The 23,259-nt window shown below is 40.4% G+C and overlaps 1 protein-coding gene across 4 annotated transcripts in view; it reads left to right on the top strand.

The window, feature by feature from the left end:
• The window catches only part of FAT3 (FAT atypical cadherin 3), a 555,551-nt gene that overhangs the window by 26,155 nt on the left and 506,137 nt on the right, over positions 1 to 23,259 (top strand). For all 4 annotated transcript variants that reach the window (XM_019530348.1, XM_019530346.1, XM_019530345.1 and 1 more), the window contains exon 2: positions 10,530 to 13,838. In XM_019530348.1, the coding sequence (XP_019385893.1) occupies positions 10,547 to 13,838 (3,292 nt within the window). In that variant the 5' untranslated portion in view covers positions 10,530 to 10,546. The remainder of the gene's footprint in view (positions 1 to 10,529; positions 13,839 to 23,259) is intronic.

Below are 23,259 nucleotides of genomic sequence, written 5' to 3'. Positions count from 1 at the left end.
CACTGTAACTATTAGATAGATAACTATTTCTGAGTTCTGGATTCTACTCCAGGGCCAAGGGGAGCTAAAAGTTAGGTGGTGTGCTCCCTGCCTCAGATGCCCACGTCCATTGTAGCCCCAAGAGCCTCAATGAAGCTAAAAGGTATGTTATTATTAACAGCAACAGTTATCACAGCTCTCTCTCTCAGCTCACTCACTTCCTACATATGTGGCGAGGAAGACCGTAATTACAACACATAAAATCCAAACATTAAATAAACGATGGTCTTACTCCTGAAGTCTGATAGCAGTCAGGAAGTTGGAATGGTCATAGGCATCCCAGCCCTTCACACAGACGGATTTTCAGGATTGCGAGAAAGGCGGAAAAGGAACAATGGGCTAGATGAACAGAAGACGAGAAAAGAAGATGCATTCCTGTATAATTTATTTGCAAACATACAGATTAGCAACGTCTTCCTTTTTTTTTTTTTTTGTCTCTCTTCACAGATAGGTGACCCTAGGTACTTTAGGATTCATGGCACTGAATATTTTCATTTATAATGATATCTCATTGTTCCTGGCTTCCATTAATATTCTCTTTTTTTCTTGTTTGCATGTATTGCTTGTTTCTGTATAAGGAGTTATATATATACAGCATATCAGGAAACGAATATAGTTCTAAGTTTCATAAATATGGTAATGGTACATTTGTCTTGAGTTTTTTATTTGCATTAATAAGATGAGTGAAAGCATGACTTCCAAATGCACTTGAAATTCCCACCTCAAGATAGCAGAGGATTTAGACCAATCTGGTAAGGTAGGAAATTGCACTCTTAACTTGAATCATATTAGCGTCCTCCATATGTATTTGTGACATGGCTTTCATTTTTAATTTCTTCTATATACAGGAGATCTAATTCCATGTTTTAAATTAATGTTGTAGGCCAATGTCAAAGAATTTTTTGGAGACTTACTGCCAAAACATTTCAAAATCAAATATAAGTAATAACAATCTTCCTTTTTATTTGGAAACATAACATTTTTTACTAGAAATCCCTTTAAAGCAGTACATCCATTTATTGTGGGTTGCACTGTACTTTTGTTTGTGTAACCTGTCAATTTACATTTCCTATGCATGAAACTCAAATGTTTTAGGAGATTGTTTAAACAAATTCTCCAGAAGAGATTCAGTAAATGGATAAAACATTCCTATATAGGCCAAACACAGTTTAATAGGTCATCATTGGGACATTTGGTTACTATTATGATATGGGCCATACATAGCTAAATAACTGTAGGGAAAAACTACAGTACATATCCTATCTGATCTAAACCCAAAGCTTTGAAGATACTGCAGGGTAGGAAGCATTTTCCCTAATGCAATACCAAGTAATAGTGTTAGTTGAATGGATCATTAGCACTGCCTCCATTTCTCTGCTAATAGTACCTACCCGTTGTGAAGATTGATTAAATAATGCATTAAGTCAGTGAGTCTCAATTAGGGGATCCTGGGGTGGCTTGAGATCCTTTTAGGGGTGCTGCACAAAATTATCACTGTTACATGTACAAACATGATTCACAAGATAATCTAAGATATTTCAAATAGAAATTCATAATATTAAGAAAAACATTCTGACTTGTTGTGGTCTTTCTCAGTTCTTTGCAATAGAAAAATTATTCTGGTAAACTAAGATGTGGTATATTTTGTGGGGTGCCTTGCATCTAAAAAAGTTGAGACCACAGCATTAAGTGTTACAGTTAGCTTCCTGGCAAGGTATGTTTGTGTTCAGGACAGTTTTAGTAATTGTTAAAGCCCTGATACTAAAGTGGAAAGGAGAGTGGCGGATCAGAATGGGCCTTGTGTATGACAAGGATCTGTAATGCTTACTGAGCACCATCCATCCATATTTTAGCATAGGACAAAAAGTCATCAGCCTCATGCCACTTAAAAAAGGGGTGTCAAAGTAATCTGGCCTCCTAGGTTGAATGAATGGTATGGGGTGGTCTGCAAGCTACATTGTGCCCCTGGCCCTTCTCCCTTTACCCCACCCCTTCTCCTGGAATACCTGATCCAGTGGCCATTCCAGCTCGTGCTACCACCTAGAGCTACATCTGTCCAGAGCAGCAACTGCGCTGCATGTGATGGCCACCCTGGCTCAATGCAGCATGGCCTCCAGCAATTCTAGAACTGCCCCACACATGGTGCCTGCTTCAGCCAGTCCAGGATGCATCCTTCATTCAATGCCTGTGAGTGCGGTGTGCAGCACAGGTTCTGGATTGGCTGCAGCAGGCACCATGTGTAGCATGTCTCCCAGAGCACGTATCATTGTGTGGTGCAGTTCAGCCAGGGTGGTCACTGTGGCTAGGAACAGGCAACCAAATAGCTTGAGACTGAATTGATTCAATCTTTTCAGATTAGTCTAATCTGGCTAGGCTAAACCAGGTTGTAAGTGCACATACATCCCAGAAAGGCAGACACGTGCCTACAGTGGCTCAGGCTAGAAGCTAGGGGGTGCTGGAGCAGCCCTTTCTTCCCTTCAACAGTGCTGAGCTGAGGAGAGGTGTGGCCACGCCCTGGAAGGACACTCTGATTAGGGAGGGATTCCCTCTACCCTTAGTAACAGAGCATTTATCAGATTTGTTATCAGCATTTAACACCCCATCAGAAAACAAAGCCCCTCTAATTAATTCAAGCTCTTCTTAACTTTTTCTAAGGACAGGGACATTCCAAGAAGGGACATTACCAGCTACCTGTTGATTATCTCCAAAAAGGACATAGTCCTGTCTGCCTTTGTCCCATCTGTCACAGCACAGACTATAGCCACCATGTGGTATGCTAGCTAATGCTGAGAAATGTCTGTGTAAGGCAGAGGGGAAGGGGGGATCCCTGTTTAGTGGGGAGGGAGGAAGCAGGGGGAAGACAGGAAGATGCCTACAGTCTCTGCCAGAGCTCCAGCCAGGGAGAAGAGGGATGGGGTCAGCCCCACTGTGGAGCAGGCAGCCCAGCCCAGTGAGCATGCTGGGATGCTGGGGGAGTCTGGTTTAACTTAAACCAGGAAAGGGTCTGACACAGACACTGCATAAATGGGTTTGAGCCATATCAGTTAAGTCTTATACTACATTCAGCCAGGTTTATCTCAAACTGGTTTCACCCATTTTCAAACTGGTTTATGTGCACTGAACATCTGTTCTGTTACAGATTTAAATCAGTTTCTGATCATTTAAACTGGTTTAGGTATAATGCCTTTCCCTAGCCTGTGTGCCCTGAATTTGGCCCGTTGGTTGGACAGTTGACATCTCTGATTTTAAAGTTATGTATTAGAAACTGCTGTCCAGTAATGATAAGGATGGGAATCTACTGGCTGTGACTATAGTGAAAATCCAGAAGGAGGGAGAGTAGGGGAGAGGGAAGTGACTAAACTGAAATCAAATTGGAAAATATTTGGCAAAACTGGACATGTGTCTGGCAGGAATTGGGCCCAGGGTCTCAGCTTAAAGGGAAATTGTTGCTATTGTGCAGTCATTGTCAATTTTATATTCATAGTTCTGAATTTGTTGTGGAAGAGCCAAGAGCTCATGTCATTCTGAGTAGGAGCTGGTAATTGTTATTTCTGTCCTGACAAATGTTCATGGCTTTTTGCAAACGAAGCTTGAGACCATAGCAACACAATGCATCAGGACTGATTGATCCAACTGTGGCACCTGTGCTTTTAAGTGTTTTGCATTTATTATTCCAACAAATTTGTTGGGGGACATTTCTTCATAATTGTCTAATCTTCATATTTTGCCATGTAGCTACTGAATATAGTCTGCCAAAAAACACCCCCAAAAAACCAAAACCTTTTAAAAGGTGGGGGGAGGGGAAGGGAACCATTTTGCATGGGGTTTTTTCTAGGCAAAATATTGGGCCTTGACATCAAATTCTGACTCATATCCTGGTGTAATCCAGAGTGACTACATGTTTATTATTGGAATTACTCTGAGTTGACAGCAGTGTAAATGAGAGTGGGTTTTGTCACCTGCTTTTTCAACATTGACCTATGACATACAGACTCGGCATAATGTATTCTCTGGATTAGGGTAGGTTTTCATATTTTTTCATTAATATTTCTGATGGTATACGTTCATGAACATTCCTCCTGTTGGAGAATATATCAACCTGGATACAGTGAGTTTCCCTCCAGTGTTTGCAGAAACAAAGAACCTCTTTGTTTTAAGTGTGTAATAACTAGGGATCCTAGTTTTCTGTGATAAAACCCCGACAAAATTCTCTGAAAAAACACATTGCTTTTTCATGGTGAGGTCCCCCACAGTGCTAATTGGCTAAGTGGCCCGGCAGTGACCGTGCTCCTTGCCACTGACTGGCCGAGAGGGCTGCTATTCATGTGTGCCCACCCCGTACCCCTGATTGGCAGAGAAGGGTGGGGTTGCATGACAGGCAGCCCTCTTGGCCAGTCAGCATTGCAGAAAGGAGAGGGCAGCCACCATCTTGGTTGCTTGCCTGAATGACGGCAGCTTCTCCTCCTCTGGTAGACTGCCACAGTAGCTGTGAGAAGTGCTGGCTGCCACTGGGGAGCCAACATTTTATTTTCAGTAAGTTTAAATTTTTTCTGGCAATTTCAAAAGATTCTCTTTAAAAATGTAAATTCTCTATTTTTCCATGGCAGATGGATTTCTAGGATCCTTTGTAATAATCATCCAGTGGATGTGTGGCAGAGAGAAACCAGCTGAAGGAAACTTATTATGAGGACTTAAAGGGTGCTTCTACACGTATGCTTTAATATGCATTAGCTTATTTTAATGCCTATTAAATCATCACTGAAAAAATTGCTATTTAGTTCATGTGCATTAAAATAAGTTAGTATGCATTAAGCATCACTAAAAAACTATGCTCTACAGTTGATGTGCATTAAGACAGCCTAATGCACATTTTCCTTGTATCTCACAACGGAGGTAGTGGATTTAATATACATTTACTAAAGTGCATTAATGCGGGTGTAGATGTGCCCAAAGTGACAACCAGATCACCAGGCTAGGTATAAATGGATTTCTGCTATTCGCTACATTGCTCAAAAGAGATGTATTGCTGTGAGCTGCAGAGTTGCCACAAAATCAAGCCATTCTGTTTAGCTGAAACAACGTTGGTTTCTATTGGAAACCTGAAATTTCTTCACATGGCATGAGACTCTTTTTGAGCAATGGGTAGAGGCCATTATGACAATGCAGGGGAGAGAGACTTCAAATCCCTTAGTGACAAAGGCAATAAAATAGAGGCTGGCCTGCTTAGTATTTTAACAATGTCATACCAGCTGAGAAGCATAGCCTTTCATTTTGGTATTACTTTGTTCTTCATTGTAATGCCTGATTACAATGTTGTCTCACTTGCTAAGTTAAAGCAGTATCTTTTTACATTAGTACCCTTCATTAATCTCAAAAAGCCCACTCAGAATAAGGGGCCATCAATTTTTCACCCTCTTGAAATGATTTGAAAGATGTTTAAGGTGATGAAAAAAATATCGGATGTTCAATCTTTGAATGAAATCACAATAAAAAGCACATCTTTCCTCACCAGTGGAGAAAATGCTATCTTAACTCTATCAGAAGGCAATGTAACCTTGAGGAAACCAGAACTTACAAATTCCTGAAGCATATTTCCATTAAGAAACTGCACATTCTGCACATAGCTGCATGAATGTTATTTTATTTGTGTGACATGAGAGATTATTTTATTTGTGTGACGGTAGGGCTGTGTGAAGTTTCAGGTGCTGATTCGATTCGGAGGAGATTCAGCCCGATTTCAGTAGCTGAATCTCCAAATCCCAGTCGAATCAGGGTACCAATAAAAAGGTCCGGACCAATTTGAATCTCTCCAAATTGATTTGGAAAAGATTCGGAGAGCTTTGGTGATTTGGGCAGTACTCTGCCTGCTGCAGCAGGGAGCTGGAGCCGGACTCACAGCTGGTAAGTAGGGGCTGGAGGAGGGGGCCTTGGGGGAACCCCTGCCAAGCCCCATCCCCTCCCTGCTCCCCCAGCCCACTCGCTCCCCCTGTCCCCCCATGGCTGCCCCACCTGCTCCAGCTCCCAGCCATTTAAAAAAATGCCTGATTCACCAGGTGCTGTCAGGTGAGGGGGACGATCCCTGCTGCCTCCACTGCCCCATGCCACATGAGGGGCTCTTCCATGAGCCCCTTAACCTCCCCCTTCCGCCAGCCCCCCATGACTGCCCTGCCCGACCAAATCAAATCACTGTCCCCCGAATCAGCCAAATCCAAAGCGAATACTAGCCGCTTCACACAGGCCTAATATGTACACGATGAACTAACTCATCTCTAAATTACAGAAGGATCCTGATCTATCTCTGGAGGGTCTTCTGTCCCGTACCTGAGGATACTAAATCCAGATACTGGGTGATATCATCTTTTGCTTAAAAAAAAAGGATGTGTGTGTGTGGGGGGGGGGCCTGAAAAAACACAAGGGGAAAGGTACAGAAAATAACGATCTTTAAAGCTTTATGTCTTGATAAACACTTGGGAGAATTGATCAAACATTATGGAATACTGTGTTAAGCAGTGGAATATAGACTGCAGGATCAAGAAGTTAAGTGCTTTGTATGACCATTATAACAGTGCAATAAATTGATCGGCATTAGCACTTAGAAGTTCAGTAGCTATACAATTATATTAGAATCAATAACTCTAACTTGAATTCGTTTTTAAATCACAGAAAATTTGTAAATCTCTTAGTGGGTATTGAATTTACATGGAAACTTAAATTAACCAGTGTCATTACTAGCAAGTTTTCACAAACCTTCCCATGCTGAGTTCTAGCATAGACTTTTTGTATAATTTCCAGCAACTTGAAAAATGCTTTTTTCCCCCCTTTCCATGACAATAAAAACAATGAGCAAGGGGGTCTTTAGGGTTTGTCTTTTAAAAGTGACTTTCTTGAATTTTCACTACTAGCAGGGAAAGTAATTTGCAGCAGTCTACTCCAAGGCTTCCCAGTGTGCCTGAAAAACCATCTGTTTTCAAGTGTTCTGCTCGTTCTGAGCATGGTTCAAAGCCCCTGAAGTTGATGGAAAGATTCCTGTTCATTTAGAGCAGTAATGCTTAACTTTTGGCCCCCCAGACTAGATGAGTGGCTCAGGAGCAGTCTGCAGGTCAGATCCAGCCTCATGCATTGGGACTGGGCCCTGGGGGCCCTGTGCCACTCCCTATCACCCCTGCGCCTGTGCACCTCCCTTTTTCCTCTGGATGCCAGGATTGGACCCAGGAGCCCAGCACCACCCTGTCCTGTGAGTGTGAAGCGGAATTGGGTTCTGGAGGACCAGCGCAGCTTCCTGCCCTCACATGCTTGGGATTGGGTCCTGGAGGCCTAAAATCACCTCTTCCTGGCCCCCCACAACAGGATTGGACCCTGGCGTCCAGAACTGCACCTGCTTGGCCCTGCACACTGGAATTTAGTGCTTGATCCAGTGAACAGGCCTGGGCTTGGGGCTCTCCATGGCTCTGGAAACTTGGCAGCAGTGAAGTAGTGTCACTGCTTTCCCACCAGCAAATGTTTGGATCTATGGGGAGACCTGTAGGCTGGATGACACAGTACGATGGGCTGAATTTAGCCCGTGGGCCAGTGGTTGAGCACCTCTGATTTAGATAGATTGTGGGCCAAGCAGAGGTGGTATACCAGGGTAGTGTGGCTCAAGAACATCAGGTTCCATAGCTCAGGACAAGGAAAGGGTCACTGAAGTTATCATCACATCTGATGATTTCCCTTGCCCATTGGACCTGATGTCCATTTTGCATCGACCCACAAATCCAGAGCAAGGCAGGAACTCATGTCTCTGGATTTGTAGTGAGAAAACATATTTGTTTTGTCACCACATCCTGGGACTTAGAGAAACAGAATCATTCTTATTAGTGAATTTTAAATAAATATTCCTGGTGCATTTGCCCAAAAAATTAAAGGAACCATTTATCAAGCAGGAAGGAGGTGTCATTAGATCGTGATTCTCATGATGTTTAAAAATACTTGTTATAAATCTCTTCTTCTTTTAAAAGTCTTAACTAACAAACACTTTGTACAAATTCAAAATGTGTGATGTGATGGTGACAAGTAAGCAAAATATACGTGAGGTAAAGATTTCTTAAAGTGATACCTTTTATTGCACCAACTGTATAGTTGGGGTAGTGTTAGACAAGGTTTCTAATGCTAGATGGTCTTCATTAGCTCTCCTGATTTGTAGGTGATCTGATGAAGAGTGTCTTGCATTTGAAAGCTCATCTAACTGTCTGAACTATACAATTGGCTCAGTAAAAGATACCACCCTAAGAAATCCTTGCCTTTGCATAATATCTGGACCATCTTGGCTACAATATCATTCTTACACTATCAAAATATACTTGAAATACCATGTGGCTCAATACATTTAATTATTTTACCAAAAACCTGGAAATGTGTGCATGCATGCATGCGCGTGTGTGTGCATGCATATATGCATGAAATCTTGAATGTTTTAACAGCTGGATCTAAAAATATTGTGTGCGAGGTGGTCTGTGTAGTGAACAAGACATAGATATATATTGAATAAGATGGAGTTGTGCCTGCCTTAACCACTGTCACATTCTGTTCATAATACCATGTTGCAAATCTTGAGATTCATAAATTATGCCAGTATAAGTCAGACTACATTAAGGTCTCATTAGTTAGAAAGGACAATTTGTGGTGTATGAGTCAGTAGGCTGAAGGACCTGTCTTACAAATAAGAACTTGGATAGTGTACACTGAACAGGGCAATGGCCATCTCCTGAACAATGCAAATAAAAATACTGAATTGCTTCCCTATTCACTGTGCGTTATCCAACATACACGATGAATAGTACGTGATCCTGTAATTACAGACTGTACTGAAATGCATATGCATGAGGAGGTAACATCTTACAAACCAGGCTAAAGTTTGGCATTTCTGACTTGAACACTTTGGGTGCTTTGCTTTGCAACCTCAGTTTTTACATCATACTCTACTTTGTGTGTGTCTATGCATACACATACCTGTATATGTGTTCATATATGTTCAACAGTGTGCCCTTGTTGCCAAGAAAACTAACAGCATACTGGGCTGCATTGGTAGGTGTGTTGCCAGAAGGGCAAGGGAAGTGATTCTTCCCCTCTATTCAGCACTGATGAAGCCACATCTGGAGTAGTGTGCAGTTTTGGGCCCCCCAACTACACAAAGGATGTGGACAAATTGGAGAGGGTCCAGCAGAGGACAACTAAAATGGTGAGGGGGTTGGGGGACATGACTTCTGAGGAGAGGCTGAGGGAATTAGGCGTATTTAGTCTAGAGAAGGGAAGGCAGAGAGGGGATTTAATAATGGCCTCCAACTACCTGAAGCAGGTTTGAAAGAGGATAGAGCTAGACTGTTCTCAGTGGTGACAGATGACAGAACAAGGAGCAATGGTCTCCAGTTGCAGCAAGGGAGGTTTAGGTTACATGTTAGGAAGATTTTTTTTCACTAGGAGGGTAGTTAAACACTGGAACAGATTACCCAGAGAGGTTGTTAAATCTCCATCCTTGAAGGTTTTTAAGATCCAGGTAGACAAAGCTTTGGCTGGGATGATCTGTTTGGAAGATGGTCCTGCTTTGAGCATGGGGTTGAACTAGATGACCTCCTGAGGTCCCTTCCAACCCTAGTTTTATATGATTCTATGATTTTCTATTAAGGAATCTTAGGTTCATTCTTAATGAAGATTTTCATTTGTAAGCATATACATTAGATAAACAAACTGATTAGTATTTTATGTATTGCTGCTCCCTTATGGATGTAGTCAGTGGCCATCTTATCTTTCAAGACTGTGTGTCTAAGGTTGGATGACATTTGCCCTCCATACCATTATATGTATAATTGTACTGTGCATCACCTGATTATCTAAACCCCTTTGGAAAGCACCTGTTGAAAACCTGTTCAAAAACTATCATCATGAAAAACTATGTCATCATTTGATGAAATAGTTACAAATTCTGGAGTCACATTTAAGAATCAGAGACTCAGTATTGTATTAAATAAAGCTTTAAAAAGAACTGTATACAATAGCAACAGTTACTAGTTACAGCACTATGTCAAGTGTCAGACTAGGGATCCATACTTTATTGAATAAGACTTAAATGCCCCTACTTTGTGTTTTGTTTTTGCTAATGTTACTGTGATGATTATTTTGGATGACATGTCTACGTGTGGCCATGCTTTATTTTTTTTTCTTAGTGATTTCCTGTTGCTTATAAACCAGTAGGTACGCTGATGATACAGTGGTGTGTTTATATATCATGCTGTTGTATACTGTCATTACAGGCATTATATTACAGCAGCAATAATGAACCAATCTTCCTTTCCTCAGTTCTGCTAAGTTTACTATATAGTCATTACTCTGGTTCCATGTATTTTATTTTCTGTCTATCCGATTAATGAAATAGTTTTGAAATATAGATACTTTTCAGCACACATTTCTCCCCTCCCACTTTCTCTCTGATCAGTTATCTTTTTTCTTCCCCTTAGGATAAAAGGATGATGTGATGGAGGTGAATATGGTCTGCTGGTCAGGCACACGGCCCCCCCTGTCTTGCTTCACCCTACTGCTTGTCAAGCTGTTGGCCAGCGTTTGCCAAGGACTCCAAGGGACAATACCACTCGGCTTTCACTTTACACATTCCATTTACAATGCTACTGTGTACGAAAACTCTGCTGCGAGGACCTATGTCAACAGTAAAACTAGAATGGGCATCACCTTGGCAGATCTTTCTTGGGACATCAAATATAGGATAGTGTCTGGTGATGAAGAAGGCTTTTTCAAAGCAGAGGAGGTCATAATAGCTGACTTCTGTTTCCTAAGAATAAGAACTAAAGGTGGGAATTCTGCTATCTTAAACAGAGAAATCCAAGACAACTATTTATTGATAGTTAAAGGGTCTGTCAGAGGAGAGGACTTAGAAGCATGGACAAAAGTGAATATCCAGGTTTTAGATATGAATGATCTAAGGCCTTTGTTTTCCCCAACCACGTATTCCGTAACAATAGCAGAAAGCACTCCCTTAAGGACTAGTATTGCACAGGTGACAGCAACAGATGCAGACATTGGGTCCAATGGTGAATTCTATTACTACTTCAAAAACAAAGTTGATCTCTTTTCAGTTCATCCAACCAGTGGAGTTATCTCCTTAAGTGGCCGATTGAACTATGATGAGAAAAACAGGTATGACCTTGAAATTCTGGCTGTAGACCGTGGGATGAAACTTTATGGAAACAATGGAGTAAGCAGTACTGCCAAGCTTTATGTTCACATTGAACGTATAAACGAACACGCCCCAACTATCACTGTAGTAACTCATGTACCCTTTCCATCAGACAAGGAACCGACATATGCAGTTGTTAACATTGATGACCTAGATGAAGGCGCTAATGGGGAGATTGAATCTGTTTCTATTGTAGCTGGAGACCCATTAGAGCAGTTCATTCTGGCTAAGGAGGGTAAGTGGATTAATGAGTACAAAATCAAAGAGAGAAAGCCTATAGATTGGGACAGCTTCCCATATGGTTACAACCTTACTCTCCAAGCAAAGGACAAAGGATCTCCTCAGAAGTTTTCTGCCGTTAAAATGGTCCATATTGCTAGTCCCAAAAGAGAAAGTGTCCCAGTAAAGTTTGAAAAAGAAGTCTATGATGTGTCAATCAGTGAGTTTTCCCCTCCTGGAGTGGTTGTTGCTATAGTGAAGCTGACACCTGAACCACAGGGCATGGAATATAGAATATCTCCTAATCTGGATGCTGATTTTTTTAAAATTAATCCCAGGACAGGGCTTATTACCACTGCTCATCCCTTGAAAATCATTGAAAAGGAACTCTATGAATTAGAAGTGGTAAACAAAGGTGGTGATTTAAAAGCTCAAGTTATTGTCAGGTTAGAAGATGTCAATGATCACACTCCAGAGTTCAAACAGTCTTCATATAGCTCTTTCATCAACGAAAGTGTTCCTGTGGGAACCAGCATTCTGTCTGTTTCAGCATTTGACAAGGACAGGGGAGAAAATGGATATATAACATACAGCATTGCCAGTCTGAATTCATTGCCATTTACTATAAACCAGTTTACTGGTATTATTAGCACATCTGAAGAACTGGATTTTGAATCCTCTCCAGAGAGCTATAGGTTCATTGTCAGAGCCTCAGACTGGGGGTCACCATATCGCCATGAAAGTGAGGTTAATGTCACAATATTCGTAGGAAATGTCAATGATAACAAACCTTTGTTTGAAAAAGTGGCATGTCAGGGAGTCATTTCATCTGACTTTCCTGTTGGTGGTCATATCACTGCTGTTTCTGCAATAGATATAGATGAGCTAGAACTGGTGAAGTACAAAATAATCTCTGGAAATGAGCTTGGAATTTTTTATTTAAATCCTGACTCTGGTGTTCTGCAACTTAAAAAATCTCTGATTAATTCTGGCATAAAGAACAACAATTTTGCCCTCAAAATAACAGCTACTGACGGAGAGAATTTTGCTGATGCCATGTTTGTCAACATTTCAGTAGTCCATGGCAAAGTGTCCTCAAAGACCTTTAGCTGTAGAGAAACTAGGGTTGCTCAGAAGCTAGCAGAAAAATTGCTCAAAAAGGCAAAAGCAAATGTGAAGCTGAATTTGGAAGATGGTTTCCTTGATTTTTATTCAGTGAACAGGCAGGCTCCCCACTTTGATAAATCCTTTCCTTCTGAAGTAATGGTTATGGAGGACCTGCCTGTTGGTGCTAGCATCCTAAGGATAAAGGCATATGATGCAGACTCTGGCTTTAATGGGAAAGTTGTCTACACAATTTCTGATGGTAACACAGATAGTTGCTTTGACATAGACATGGAGACAGGACTGCTTAAAGTTCTTATGCCCATGGACCGTGAGAAAACAGAGCTGTATCTCCTTAATATTACAATTTATGATTTAGGTAATCCTCAGAAATCTACATGGAGGCTACTGACTGTAACAGTTGGGGATGCAAATGACAACAGGCCTATTTTTTTACAGGACAGTTACTTGGTTAATATTTTAGAAAGTACTAGTCTTGGTACAGAGATCATCCAAGTAGAAGCCAGAGATAAAGATCTAGGATCCAATGGGGAAGTGACTTACTCGGTACTGACAGATACGAAGCAATTTGCCATCAATAGTTCTACTGGAGTAGTTTATGTAGCTGATCATTTAGACAGAGAATCAAAAGCAAACTACACACTAAAAATAGAGGCCAGGGACAAATCGGAGAATGGCCATCAACAATTTTCTGTTGTGCCTCTGAAGGTGTTTTTGGATGATGTAAATGATTGTTCTCCAGCTTTTATACCATCCAGCTACAGTGTTAAAGTTCTTGAAGATCTGCCAGTTGGCACCGTGATAGCTTGGTTAGAAACTCATGATCCAGATCTTGGCTTGGGAGGTCAAGTACGTTACTCACTGGTGAATGATTACAATGGGCGATTTGAGATAGACAAAGCAAGCGGTGCCATCCGCTTGAACAAAGAACTTGATTACGAGAAACAGCAGTTCTATAACCTGACCGTGCGTGCAAAAGACAAAGGACGTCCGGTGTCTCTTTCTTCTGTTTCTTTTGTGGAGGTGGAAGTGGTGGATGTTAATGAAAATCTCTACACCCCTTATTTTCCTGACTTTGCTGTCATTGGATCTGTAAAGGAGAACTCCCGCATTGGAACAAGTGTTTTGCAAGTGGTAGCACGGGATGAAGACTCCGGACGGGATGGGGAGATCCAGTATTCCATCAGGGATGGCAGTGGCCTTGGAAGATTTAGCATAGATGAAGAAACTGGTAAGTTTGTAATAAGATGAGTTAATTTTTTTCAATTTTCTTTAACCTTCAAAAAAAAAAAAATGACTTGCAAGAGTAAAACTAGGGGATAATAATTTCACTTCATAATGGAACACAAGTTCAGCTCTTCATGACAGGAAAGATAAAATTATAAATAAAAAAAGGTTCCAGGCAATGACATGAATTAATTACTTGGTTACCCTCATCACACAAGGTGTGTGAAATAACATGCATTACTTTGCAGTTACCCTGTGGTGACTCCTGTTGAAAAGCAGCAGTGGTTATACAATGCCTCCATTATATTATCTGTTTATAATGGCCCAAATAGTTTAAATGATTTGATATTCGGGCCCAGTTCTGCAAAACAATTAAGCAAGGAATTTATCATTATCTGTTGATCACTGTAAAATACGCAGGTCACCTCCGCCAACTGCATCTGCACTCTGGGCCTCGACTAAAAGGTTGAACTCAGTGAAAATAAATGTCAGTGAAATATGTTTTAGGATGAAAGAATTTGTGTGCTGTGATCTTGGTCTTAATAATGGCTTGCTGTCATTTTTCAGCAGCAGTCAGTTACTTGAAACAATATGCTACACCATATACTATACTATGCTTTTTTTTAATAGGTAATGTTAAGCAGTGTGGAAATGTGTGAATAGTGGTATAAAAATAGGAGAGATGTGCTCTTAGCAATAAGGAAATAAAGATTTTAATGGTTTAAACTGCAACACCCTGGTCATTATAAAACATTGTAAAAATCATGTAGGAGAAGCTTTGTAGTAAAATGCAGTTTAGGAGCTGGCTGTTTAACTATCTAATAGCAGTTGGCAGTAACGGTACAGCTGTGCAGTTAGATTAAGTGAGGAAATTGGAAAACATTAGTACACATCTTACCAAATTACAGTAAGCTATGCTGAGTTTGTGGGTTTGCTGTGGTTTAAGAAAACAGTGTATTTGTTTTTCTAACATATTTCATTCAGAAAGAAGTATTAAAGCATGAGCTTAAAATGTATATTTTGGCAAATTCAAAGTTTTTAATCAAATAGTGAAAGTCTAAACCTAACATTATAAAATACAGGCAGCCTTCTAGAAGCTATTGATCTGGTATAAAGTCAAAGCACTGAAAACATTGTCCCTCTCTTTGAGCCTATATACTGAAGTTGTACACAGACACTGTGCCCAATCTACTTCAAACTTGGTAGCCTGAATCCATATTCAAACCTGTTAATAAAGTGTCATTTTCAGAAGGGCTGAGCCCCTACACATTTCATTACAATAGATGGCAACTAGCGTGCTTGTGTATTATTGATTTGGGCAACTAAAATTAGACTTGGAAATTTAGTTTCAGGTGCCTGGATTTGAAAATGTTGTCCTATATTCTTATTCAGTTGCATGGGGCTTAGCTGAACAAGTCCTGTTAAAGGCAATTACTACAGCCTATGAAATTCTAGGAATTTCAGGGTTTAATATTTATTCACTGAACTGAGGACAATTAAGGAGGAGCAGTCTTTCAGAAGAGCTGATTAGTACAACATTGACATTTTCCTTTAACTAAATGATTATTTTTAGCTTATGCCCCAAATAGTTTAAATTATTTGATATTCGGGCCCAGTTCTGCAAAACAATTAAGCAGGGGATTTACCATGTCCTTCAGATTAAGCCCTTGCTTAATTGCTTTCTTGAATATATGCTTAAAACAATCTCTAGGATAGGATTTATTTAAAAAAAAAATATATGATCATTTTCATTTGAAAGTATATTTAAGAATAGACTCCAAAGCTCCATTGTATTCAATACTTCTTTAGAATTTTTTGAAAGATTACCTTGACACAGAGCATTATAAAAAAGATATTTTCCCTTCAGTTGCACCTGTAGTTAACATTGCATATTGCTATTTCTCTTGGACTTCTGTTCCCTAACTAATCAAAGAAACAGAGTTTTATTATAACCCAACCCCTCTTCAGGCAAACACAGAAAGCTGATCAAGTTTCTTGATTGCCCTCAGGGGTATGTACAGAATAAATAACCCTAATGTCTATGAAATCTATGAAATACTGGTAGTTTGGGAATTCCTCCAGATGTTTAGACCATTGTAACCTTAGGGTAGAACTTGGCCAGTTCCATAGCCCGCGGAATGGGGTGGGCCACCTGGGCCAGGGCCCAACCAACTTTTAGCACGTTAATTTAGCTGGCTTTGCAGTTAAACTTAGCTATACAGTTTTAACCACAATGACAATTGTGCATTTGTGGGTTATATAAATTAATGTGCTAAAAGTTGGTTGGGCCATGGCCCAGGTGGCCCACCCCATTCCACAGCTTATGGCCAGTTCTTTCAATTAGAAGAGCTCATTAGGGCTTTACTATTGGGTTGGTGGCAGCCTAAAAACTGTTGAATAATAAATTAGGTTCCTAGCTGTAATTAAGAGTTCAAATCACAAGCTGAATTAATGTACAAAGTGATAGCTGTTTGTTTATTTTTAGGGCAGTTAATCTGTCACTTTTACAGTGACTCACTGTATTAGCTTACCCACCATCTTTCCAGAATTTGTGTAGGTAAGCAGGAATGTGAAATACAAGGAATCAATATTATTGGCTGGTGACTGCAACATCCTTTATAAACGTTAAATAAATCGCAACAAATTCAGGCTTTTTGTCAGTGGATGTGATACCAATGAAATGCAAACTTTTGCCAATGTTTAATTGGCCCATTGGTTTTTTCTTCCTTTTTTTTCTCTAATGCGCCTTATCTGTGTGATAGGCAGTCATCTCTGTGGACAGGCTTGGTGACTACTATAATTCAGTGAATGCCTTAAAATGTACATTTCTAAAATGTACATTTCTACATTTCTAGTAACCACAGATGGTTTTGCTTCTGGTTACCAAATAAAGATAGTTAACATAACTAGATTTCACACATGCCTTCCTCCCTACAACCTCTCAAGGCTTGTTGTATGGCAGTCCAACCAGCCCAACCTCCCCCAATGTTTCTGCTTCAGTAGGCAAGTATTTTACTCTGTCATTTTTAAAGTGGAGCTAATTAACCTACCTGCAGGGCCTTACTGGAACCTGAAGTAATGTAAATTATTTCCAAGGGAGTGTCTGGGACTATGTCCTGTATTTTGTTATGCAAAGGTGGGGGTTTTTTACTTTACATCCTAAATCATTAGTTTTCCTTTTTCACTGCTTTGCCAATTTATGCTTTTTGAATTCTTCTAATGAACTGATTTGGAGTACTTTGTTTGCCATTGAAGAATGTTACATTGATCATGTGGTGTTCCTACCTGTCTCATTCACCAGAAGTTACACCCCCTGTAATCTGTCTTCTGCATGCCCTTTAAGTGCTTGTGTATATTTGTAGCACACACCACATTATGGTCATGCCATACTCCTCCAATGCTGTCCGCTGAAGTTCAGAAGTCTTTCAGTCTGAGGCATCACCACTTCTACAAAGGAAGTGTAAGGTTTGGGGTTTAAAAGCCCAGAAAGAGAGGGATTGTAGATTCTGCGTCTGCAATGCTGGATAAGAAAGTTATTCACAATCTCCCTTTGCCCCTTTTCTTGAAAGGAGCATCAAGATCTGAAACAATATCATTGCTGATTGTATTGGTAGTTTTCCCTTTAGCCAATGCTTCATCAATGTCTTCTTCCACAGACCTGTCATCTCAAATCTTATTTCTCTACCTGCTACTTTAACTTAGCCGCGTTTGATTAAATCCACTCTCTAGTGACTGTAGTCTTCCTTGTCTGTCTTTAAATCTCAGGAGACAAGGCACTTCGTGAAATGATTTAGATTTCCAAGAATAACAAAATAAATAGTCTGAATGTAAATCTGGTATGTGTTTTGGTGCGGACCTAGTACCACTTGGGTTTTATATTGGTCAAGATCTGTAGGATGTAAGTGGTCTTTGGACTAACAACTAGGTCTATTAAGTGCCTTCCATCCTAAACCCTTCATTCCCTTTCCCGGGAGAGTAAATGTGGAAATCATCTGGTGTAGTTTCTTTTCATGTGTGTGTGGATCAATTAAACGGTGTCTTTAATCCTCTGCTTTTCAGTCTGGTGCATGCTTCTAGTTATTTGCCTGGCACTCTGGGAAAGGTCCTATATTTGCCTCAACTTTGTCTAAAGGTAAAAGGTCTAGCTTTGATAGACATGAAATAAAACTATATCTTAGTAAACAGAAATGGTAGATATGTTTGCTGCATTCTGCTGCACTGGTCTCAGCATGCTTTATCCATAGGTATTCTATTAATCCTGCCTGGTAACATTCCTGTGAAATAAAAAAAATGATCATCTCCAGTTTACAGATGGGGAAATTGCTCCTTGGAGTTTATGGCCCTTCTCAGGAAGCATTTAAGTACATCTTCTTAGGTTGCACTGAAGTCTCCTCTGTACATTGGCAATGGGCTAAAATTTAGCTTCTTTAAAGGTCAGTGTGTTTTTCAGTGCTCATGCAAAGCACAGATAAGGGACAAAAATGTTCAAAGTTGCTAAGATATAAAAAAAACTAGAACTCTTGGTTCCAAAATGATACCTTTTATTAGACCAACTGGGAAATGGCAAGAAAACTGTCCTTTTCTGCAAGCTTTTGGGATCAAAGTCCCTTTGCCAGGCTCTGGGAAAAGTGTAGATGGTACAAGATGGTAAAAAGTCCCCATAGGTAGGAAATAAACTTCATTTTTGCACAGAGGGAGTTGAAGATGGAAGTCTGTCCCTCTGGGTCCATGGGAGTGTCTTTGTGAGCTGTGCTGAGTAGCTCTTTGATGTGTCGATCAGGCAGAATTCCTTCCCTGGAGGTGCCAGATGGCAGGCAGGGAGGTAACAAAAAAACCCTTCCTTGTTCTGCAATGAAGTTTAAAATCCAAATTTTTTTGTCTCGGACCAACATGGCTACCAAGTGCACCCCTGAAACAAAGTTGCTAAGTTACTTAAGAATCTAAGTCCAATTTTGAAAGGTTACTTAAAGGTTCAAAATAACTTAGGTCCTTTTTCTGGGAATTTTAGCCATAACCCAAGTTTTTACCAAAGTCCTTAAACTCATCTAGAAAATTCACATACAGTAAACTTTTTGGTTCTGTTTTTACCTACTTCAGAAGAATAAAACACTGAGTTAATTCTTCTGGGTTGTTAATTGGCCATGTCTTGATGGCCAGGTACAGACATTACATTTTTACCAGTGTAAGTGATTGGAAACAGGTCTACGCCCATGACAGAACAGAAGCTTGGCACGCACAGACTTGTTTAAAAATGGCAGAACCTGATTTAAGATTTGTGCCCCACACCAAAGGACAAATGTGTGTTCATTACCAATGTAAACGCTACTGTTTATGAAAAACCATGAAACTTAGATCAATTCTGCCGCAGGCTTTTGGAATGTCTGTACCTACCCGATACGTTTAATTCTTTAACTTGGGACCAGGAAACCAGGTCTTTGGTTTTAAGAAATGTTTCTCTTTGTGAAATGATAAAAGCTTAAAAATACCATTAGAGAGAGATGGGCTTCAAATGGTTACAAATTGCACGGGGTGATTTACTATGTCTAGTGCAGCAATTTGCGGTACAATTTCGAAACCTTGGCATTTTACTTCAGGAATGATTGAAATGCTCTGACACACTGTTGCTAGAGTCCAAAAAAGAAGGCAATCGTTTTTGGAAAACTTTAATCATAGCTTCAACTAACTTATAATGGAAACTTAACATACTGGGAAGTACAGTTTACAATAAAAAAACCTGCCTGCCAGTGTCATAACTCTTTGGGAGAAGGGAATGAATATATTGCTTCAGACAACTTGCATCTCATCGCTGTCTGCTAAAATAGTTCTGCAGATCCTGTGTATGCAAGCTGAAATATACTTTCATTTATCATTACAGTTTGAGGAGTTTGATAAATATTTATGTGGTGCTGAAACCAGCATAGCATTTCATTGAAAACAATATGAAATAAAAATGAAAATGCGATATGGTCTGCGTGGTTTTTTTTGGCTTGTTCATTTTTTAGGAAAGTATGTCTTATTGACTAACTCTATGAAGAGTTTCCATGTAGAGTGTAATTCAATTTATATGAAATTCCTGGTGCAGGTTTTTAAATGATTAGATACTCTGGGTGCTCCCAGCGGTTGAACTTAAACCTTTGTGATGTGCAGTGGCAGCATTTCCAGGTAGTAGGAACATTGGATTTTTACTGAGAAATTTGGGGGAAACAATAAAACCTTTTATTGAGTTGTTTTATTGCTTAAGTGTTCAGAGACTCTGCCAGTGCCCCAAAACTTGGCAGTCCCACCTCACTTCAGGCACTTGTTTTTTGTTTGTCCTGCCATGCTTCTTTCCTGCCCAGGCTGCCTTCCATCTTTTTTAATTTGATCTAAAGTAATATAATAGGAAAGTATGCACTGTGCAAAATTAATTTCTGTGTGCTGTGACTTCTGTATGTATTTGTAGATGCCAACCAACATTACTGACATTTTCAAGAACAATTAAGATACAAGGCCCTGAAAATGATCTGGTTTTTCAGCTATGATGTAGTGATGGACATGACCCATTTTGTTTTTCAAACTGACAATTGTAGATGTATCAAGAGTTGTTGATTTTTTTAATCTGTATCCCCGCATTTGTTTCTTTTGCCCCTGTGATGTTGGAATGCCTATTATGAGCAAACTTCTCTTCTCTGGACTACACGTCAAATCTTAGCTGTAGGGTCCTGTTGTCCTGACCCGTTGGAAAGGAATATCTAGTCTACCCTGCAGATCAAGAGGAAAATTGTGAGCTTAATTTGATACTGTACTACTTTATCTTGGTTCGTGATACAGATTATCTTTCATTATCATTTCTTTGCCTGTGGGAGTACTTTATAAGTTATATTTGGTGGCATTTTAGAGTGCAGTCTGTCTTTCTTTAACAATATCCAACCAATTTCAATAAAGTAGATGTGAAGATAATCCTTTTGCTGTTTAAATGAATTGCAGTGAAGAAAGTAACCTTCAATTAATTAGTTGTGCATGTGTAAAATGCATGCATATGATTTTTCTGCAATGTCTGGCTACAGTGTATTAAAGGATTGAGGCATGTATGTTTTTGACTGCAAGACAGTGTTTTTGAATCATTTAGACTTAAAACATAAATCAGTTTTTTAAATATTTACTTTAAAGGTGCCCTAATACAATGATGGCATACTGTTAAAGTTCTCTTAGGTGAAGTCAGTTACCCAGAATGATTTCATTCATATGTTCAGTTCTCACAGCTTAATACCCCATAAAATAGTTTATAATGTTCATAATTTACACATAAAAAAAATAGTCACTAAAGAACTATCAAAAGCCTTTATTATACAGGATGCTCCTGACAGTAGAACATCATTTCTAAATAATTTTAAAATAATTTTCTATTAGTGAAAAAGCATGGCTTATAGTTTCTCTTGCCTGTCACATCTGTTGTCCTCTTCCAGGACTATGTATATCTATGTGGTCTGCAGAGCTGAGTTTCACAAATTGTAAGTATGATTTTAAGTCCAGAAAGAGCCATTAGATCATCTAGTCTGACATACATTGTGTTTAAAGTCATTAAGTTTCACCCAACTGCCTTGGCTACATGGCCCTAACATCTTAAGGGTAAGATTCAGAAAGGGACTTAGATGTAGCAATGCTAAATGTTGCTTGTGCTAGAAGTTAACTCCCTGGCTCCAGAAATGGAATTTGTGAAGTCAGCTTAGGTGCCTAAATTCCATATGTTTTAAATGAAGAGAGTTGGGCATCAGGGATTCATGCCAAGGAGGACTGGGATTAATAGCACTGAGCAGGCTTAGCAGCACAATGCCTGAACCAGATGACAGGAAACATTGAAAAAACAGATGTATCTGAAACCCTGTCTCTCTTCTGGATTTAGGCTGCATTTAGGTGCCTACCTTCAACTCTGAATTAGGTACTTATGTGAAACTGGAGTTCACAGCCCCAAAACACTTTCAAGATTTAGGTCTGCAAGTAGTTACTCATGTACGGATGATGGGGTTACTTTTTTTTTAATATATCTGGAGTGGCAGTGCTATTACTGCCCCACTTCTACTCTAAATCCTAGTGATTAGGGCAGTCTTCTGGGTAGTAGGAAGTATGGATTTGGGCTGCAGAGGGCCTAAAACCCAGGACTCCCTTTTTGTTCAACTGCTGTAAACATTAATGAGACTTAAGATGTAAAAGGTAGGCATTAACTGCATCTCCTACTCTGTCTGCACGTGTACTGTGGCCAGATCAGAGCTCTGGACCCAACTGGTCCCACTTAGAGGATCACGGCAGTTTATTCCCTGAGGCTGCAGGGAAACTGGCACAACCTACTGTGAGCTTCACCCAGGTATCAGTGCCTTGGGCGCAGCTGGTCCTAGTGGGGCAGTCAGGGTGGCCAGTCCCTTGAAGCTATAGGGAAGAGGACCTGCCATTAAAGGCTAGGCCCACCTGGCAGTATTCTCTCTGGGCAAAGACTTAGGTACTTGCTCCTGATATCTGGCCCTCACTCTTGGATTATCCTGACTTGGCTTTGGTACCTGATTCTGGTTCTGACTCCTGCTATACTCTGACTCCAGTTCTGAACTTTGGCACACCTTGCCTTCATCTCTGCCTCTGGCTCCTGATTCAGGTTTGGACTCCTGGCTTATTGTGACTGCATCACTGGCTTCTGGTTCTCCCTGACTTGGCTTCAAACTCCTGCTTCCCTGGGAACCTGGCTCTTGGACTTTGCCTGTTTACAGGTGACCTTCTCCAGCCACCACGTCTCTGTTCCTAACAGTATATTTAAATGAAAGTGCTCCAAGGCAGCTGTGCTCAGACCATGCCTACCCTAGCACAAGAAAGCCTTATTTGTGAATTCCAGGTACTCCTAGGTAGCAAAATGCCTTGTCCATGTGTAGTAGCTAAACATTAGGTGCTTAATAGGTCTTGGATGCTTTAGAGTTTATGTAAGTTGCTGAATTGGACTTCAGCAAATTGAGATATCTAAGTTCTTTTGTGAATCTTGCCCAAAAGCAGGAAAGTAAACTTTATGCCCAAGATCACTCCAGCAGACGAACCAAGACCCAGGCTGCCCTTCTAATTCAGTAGCATAACTTGAGTGGGGGCAAGTGGGACAGGGCACTTAGTGGCAGCTTCTGGGAGTCTGGAGCATGGCCGCACCAGCCCCAAACTGTTGCTGTTGCCCCTGGGGTGGGCAGACCATAGACTCCTAGGGTAGGGACAGGCATTCAAAAAGCCTGAGCCTGAATTGATTCAATCTTTGCAGGTTAATCTAATCTGGGTAGACTATATCAGTTTGCAACTGCATAGACAACCCCTCTGGACTGAAGAAATGCAGGCACATACCTGCAGTAGCTCAGGCTAGAAGCCGGGGGTGCTAGAGCAGCCCTCCCTTCTCTTTACAGTGCTGAGCTGAGGGGGAGCATGGC

This window comes from Crocodylus porosus, unplaced genomic scaffold (genome assembly GCF_001723895.1).
Source record: "Crocodylus porosus isolate Cpor-Errol unplaced genomic scaffold, CroPor_comp1, whole genome shotgun sequence".
Taxonomy (NCBI): Eukaryota; Metazoa; Chordata; order Crocodylia; family Crocodylidae; genus Crocodylus; species Crocodylus porosus.
Note: the sequence above shows the minus strand (reverse complement) of the source record. Positions and strands in the feature narration are given on the sequence as shown.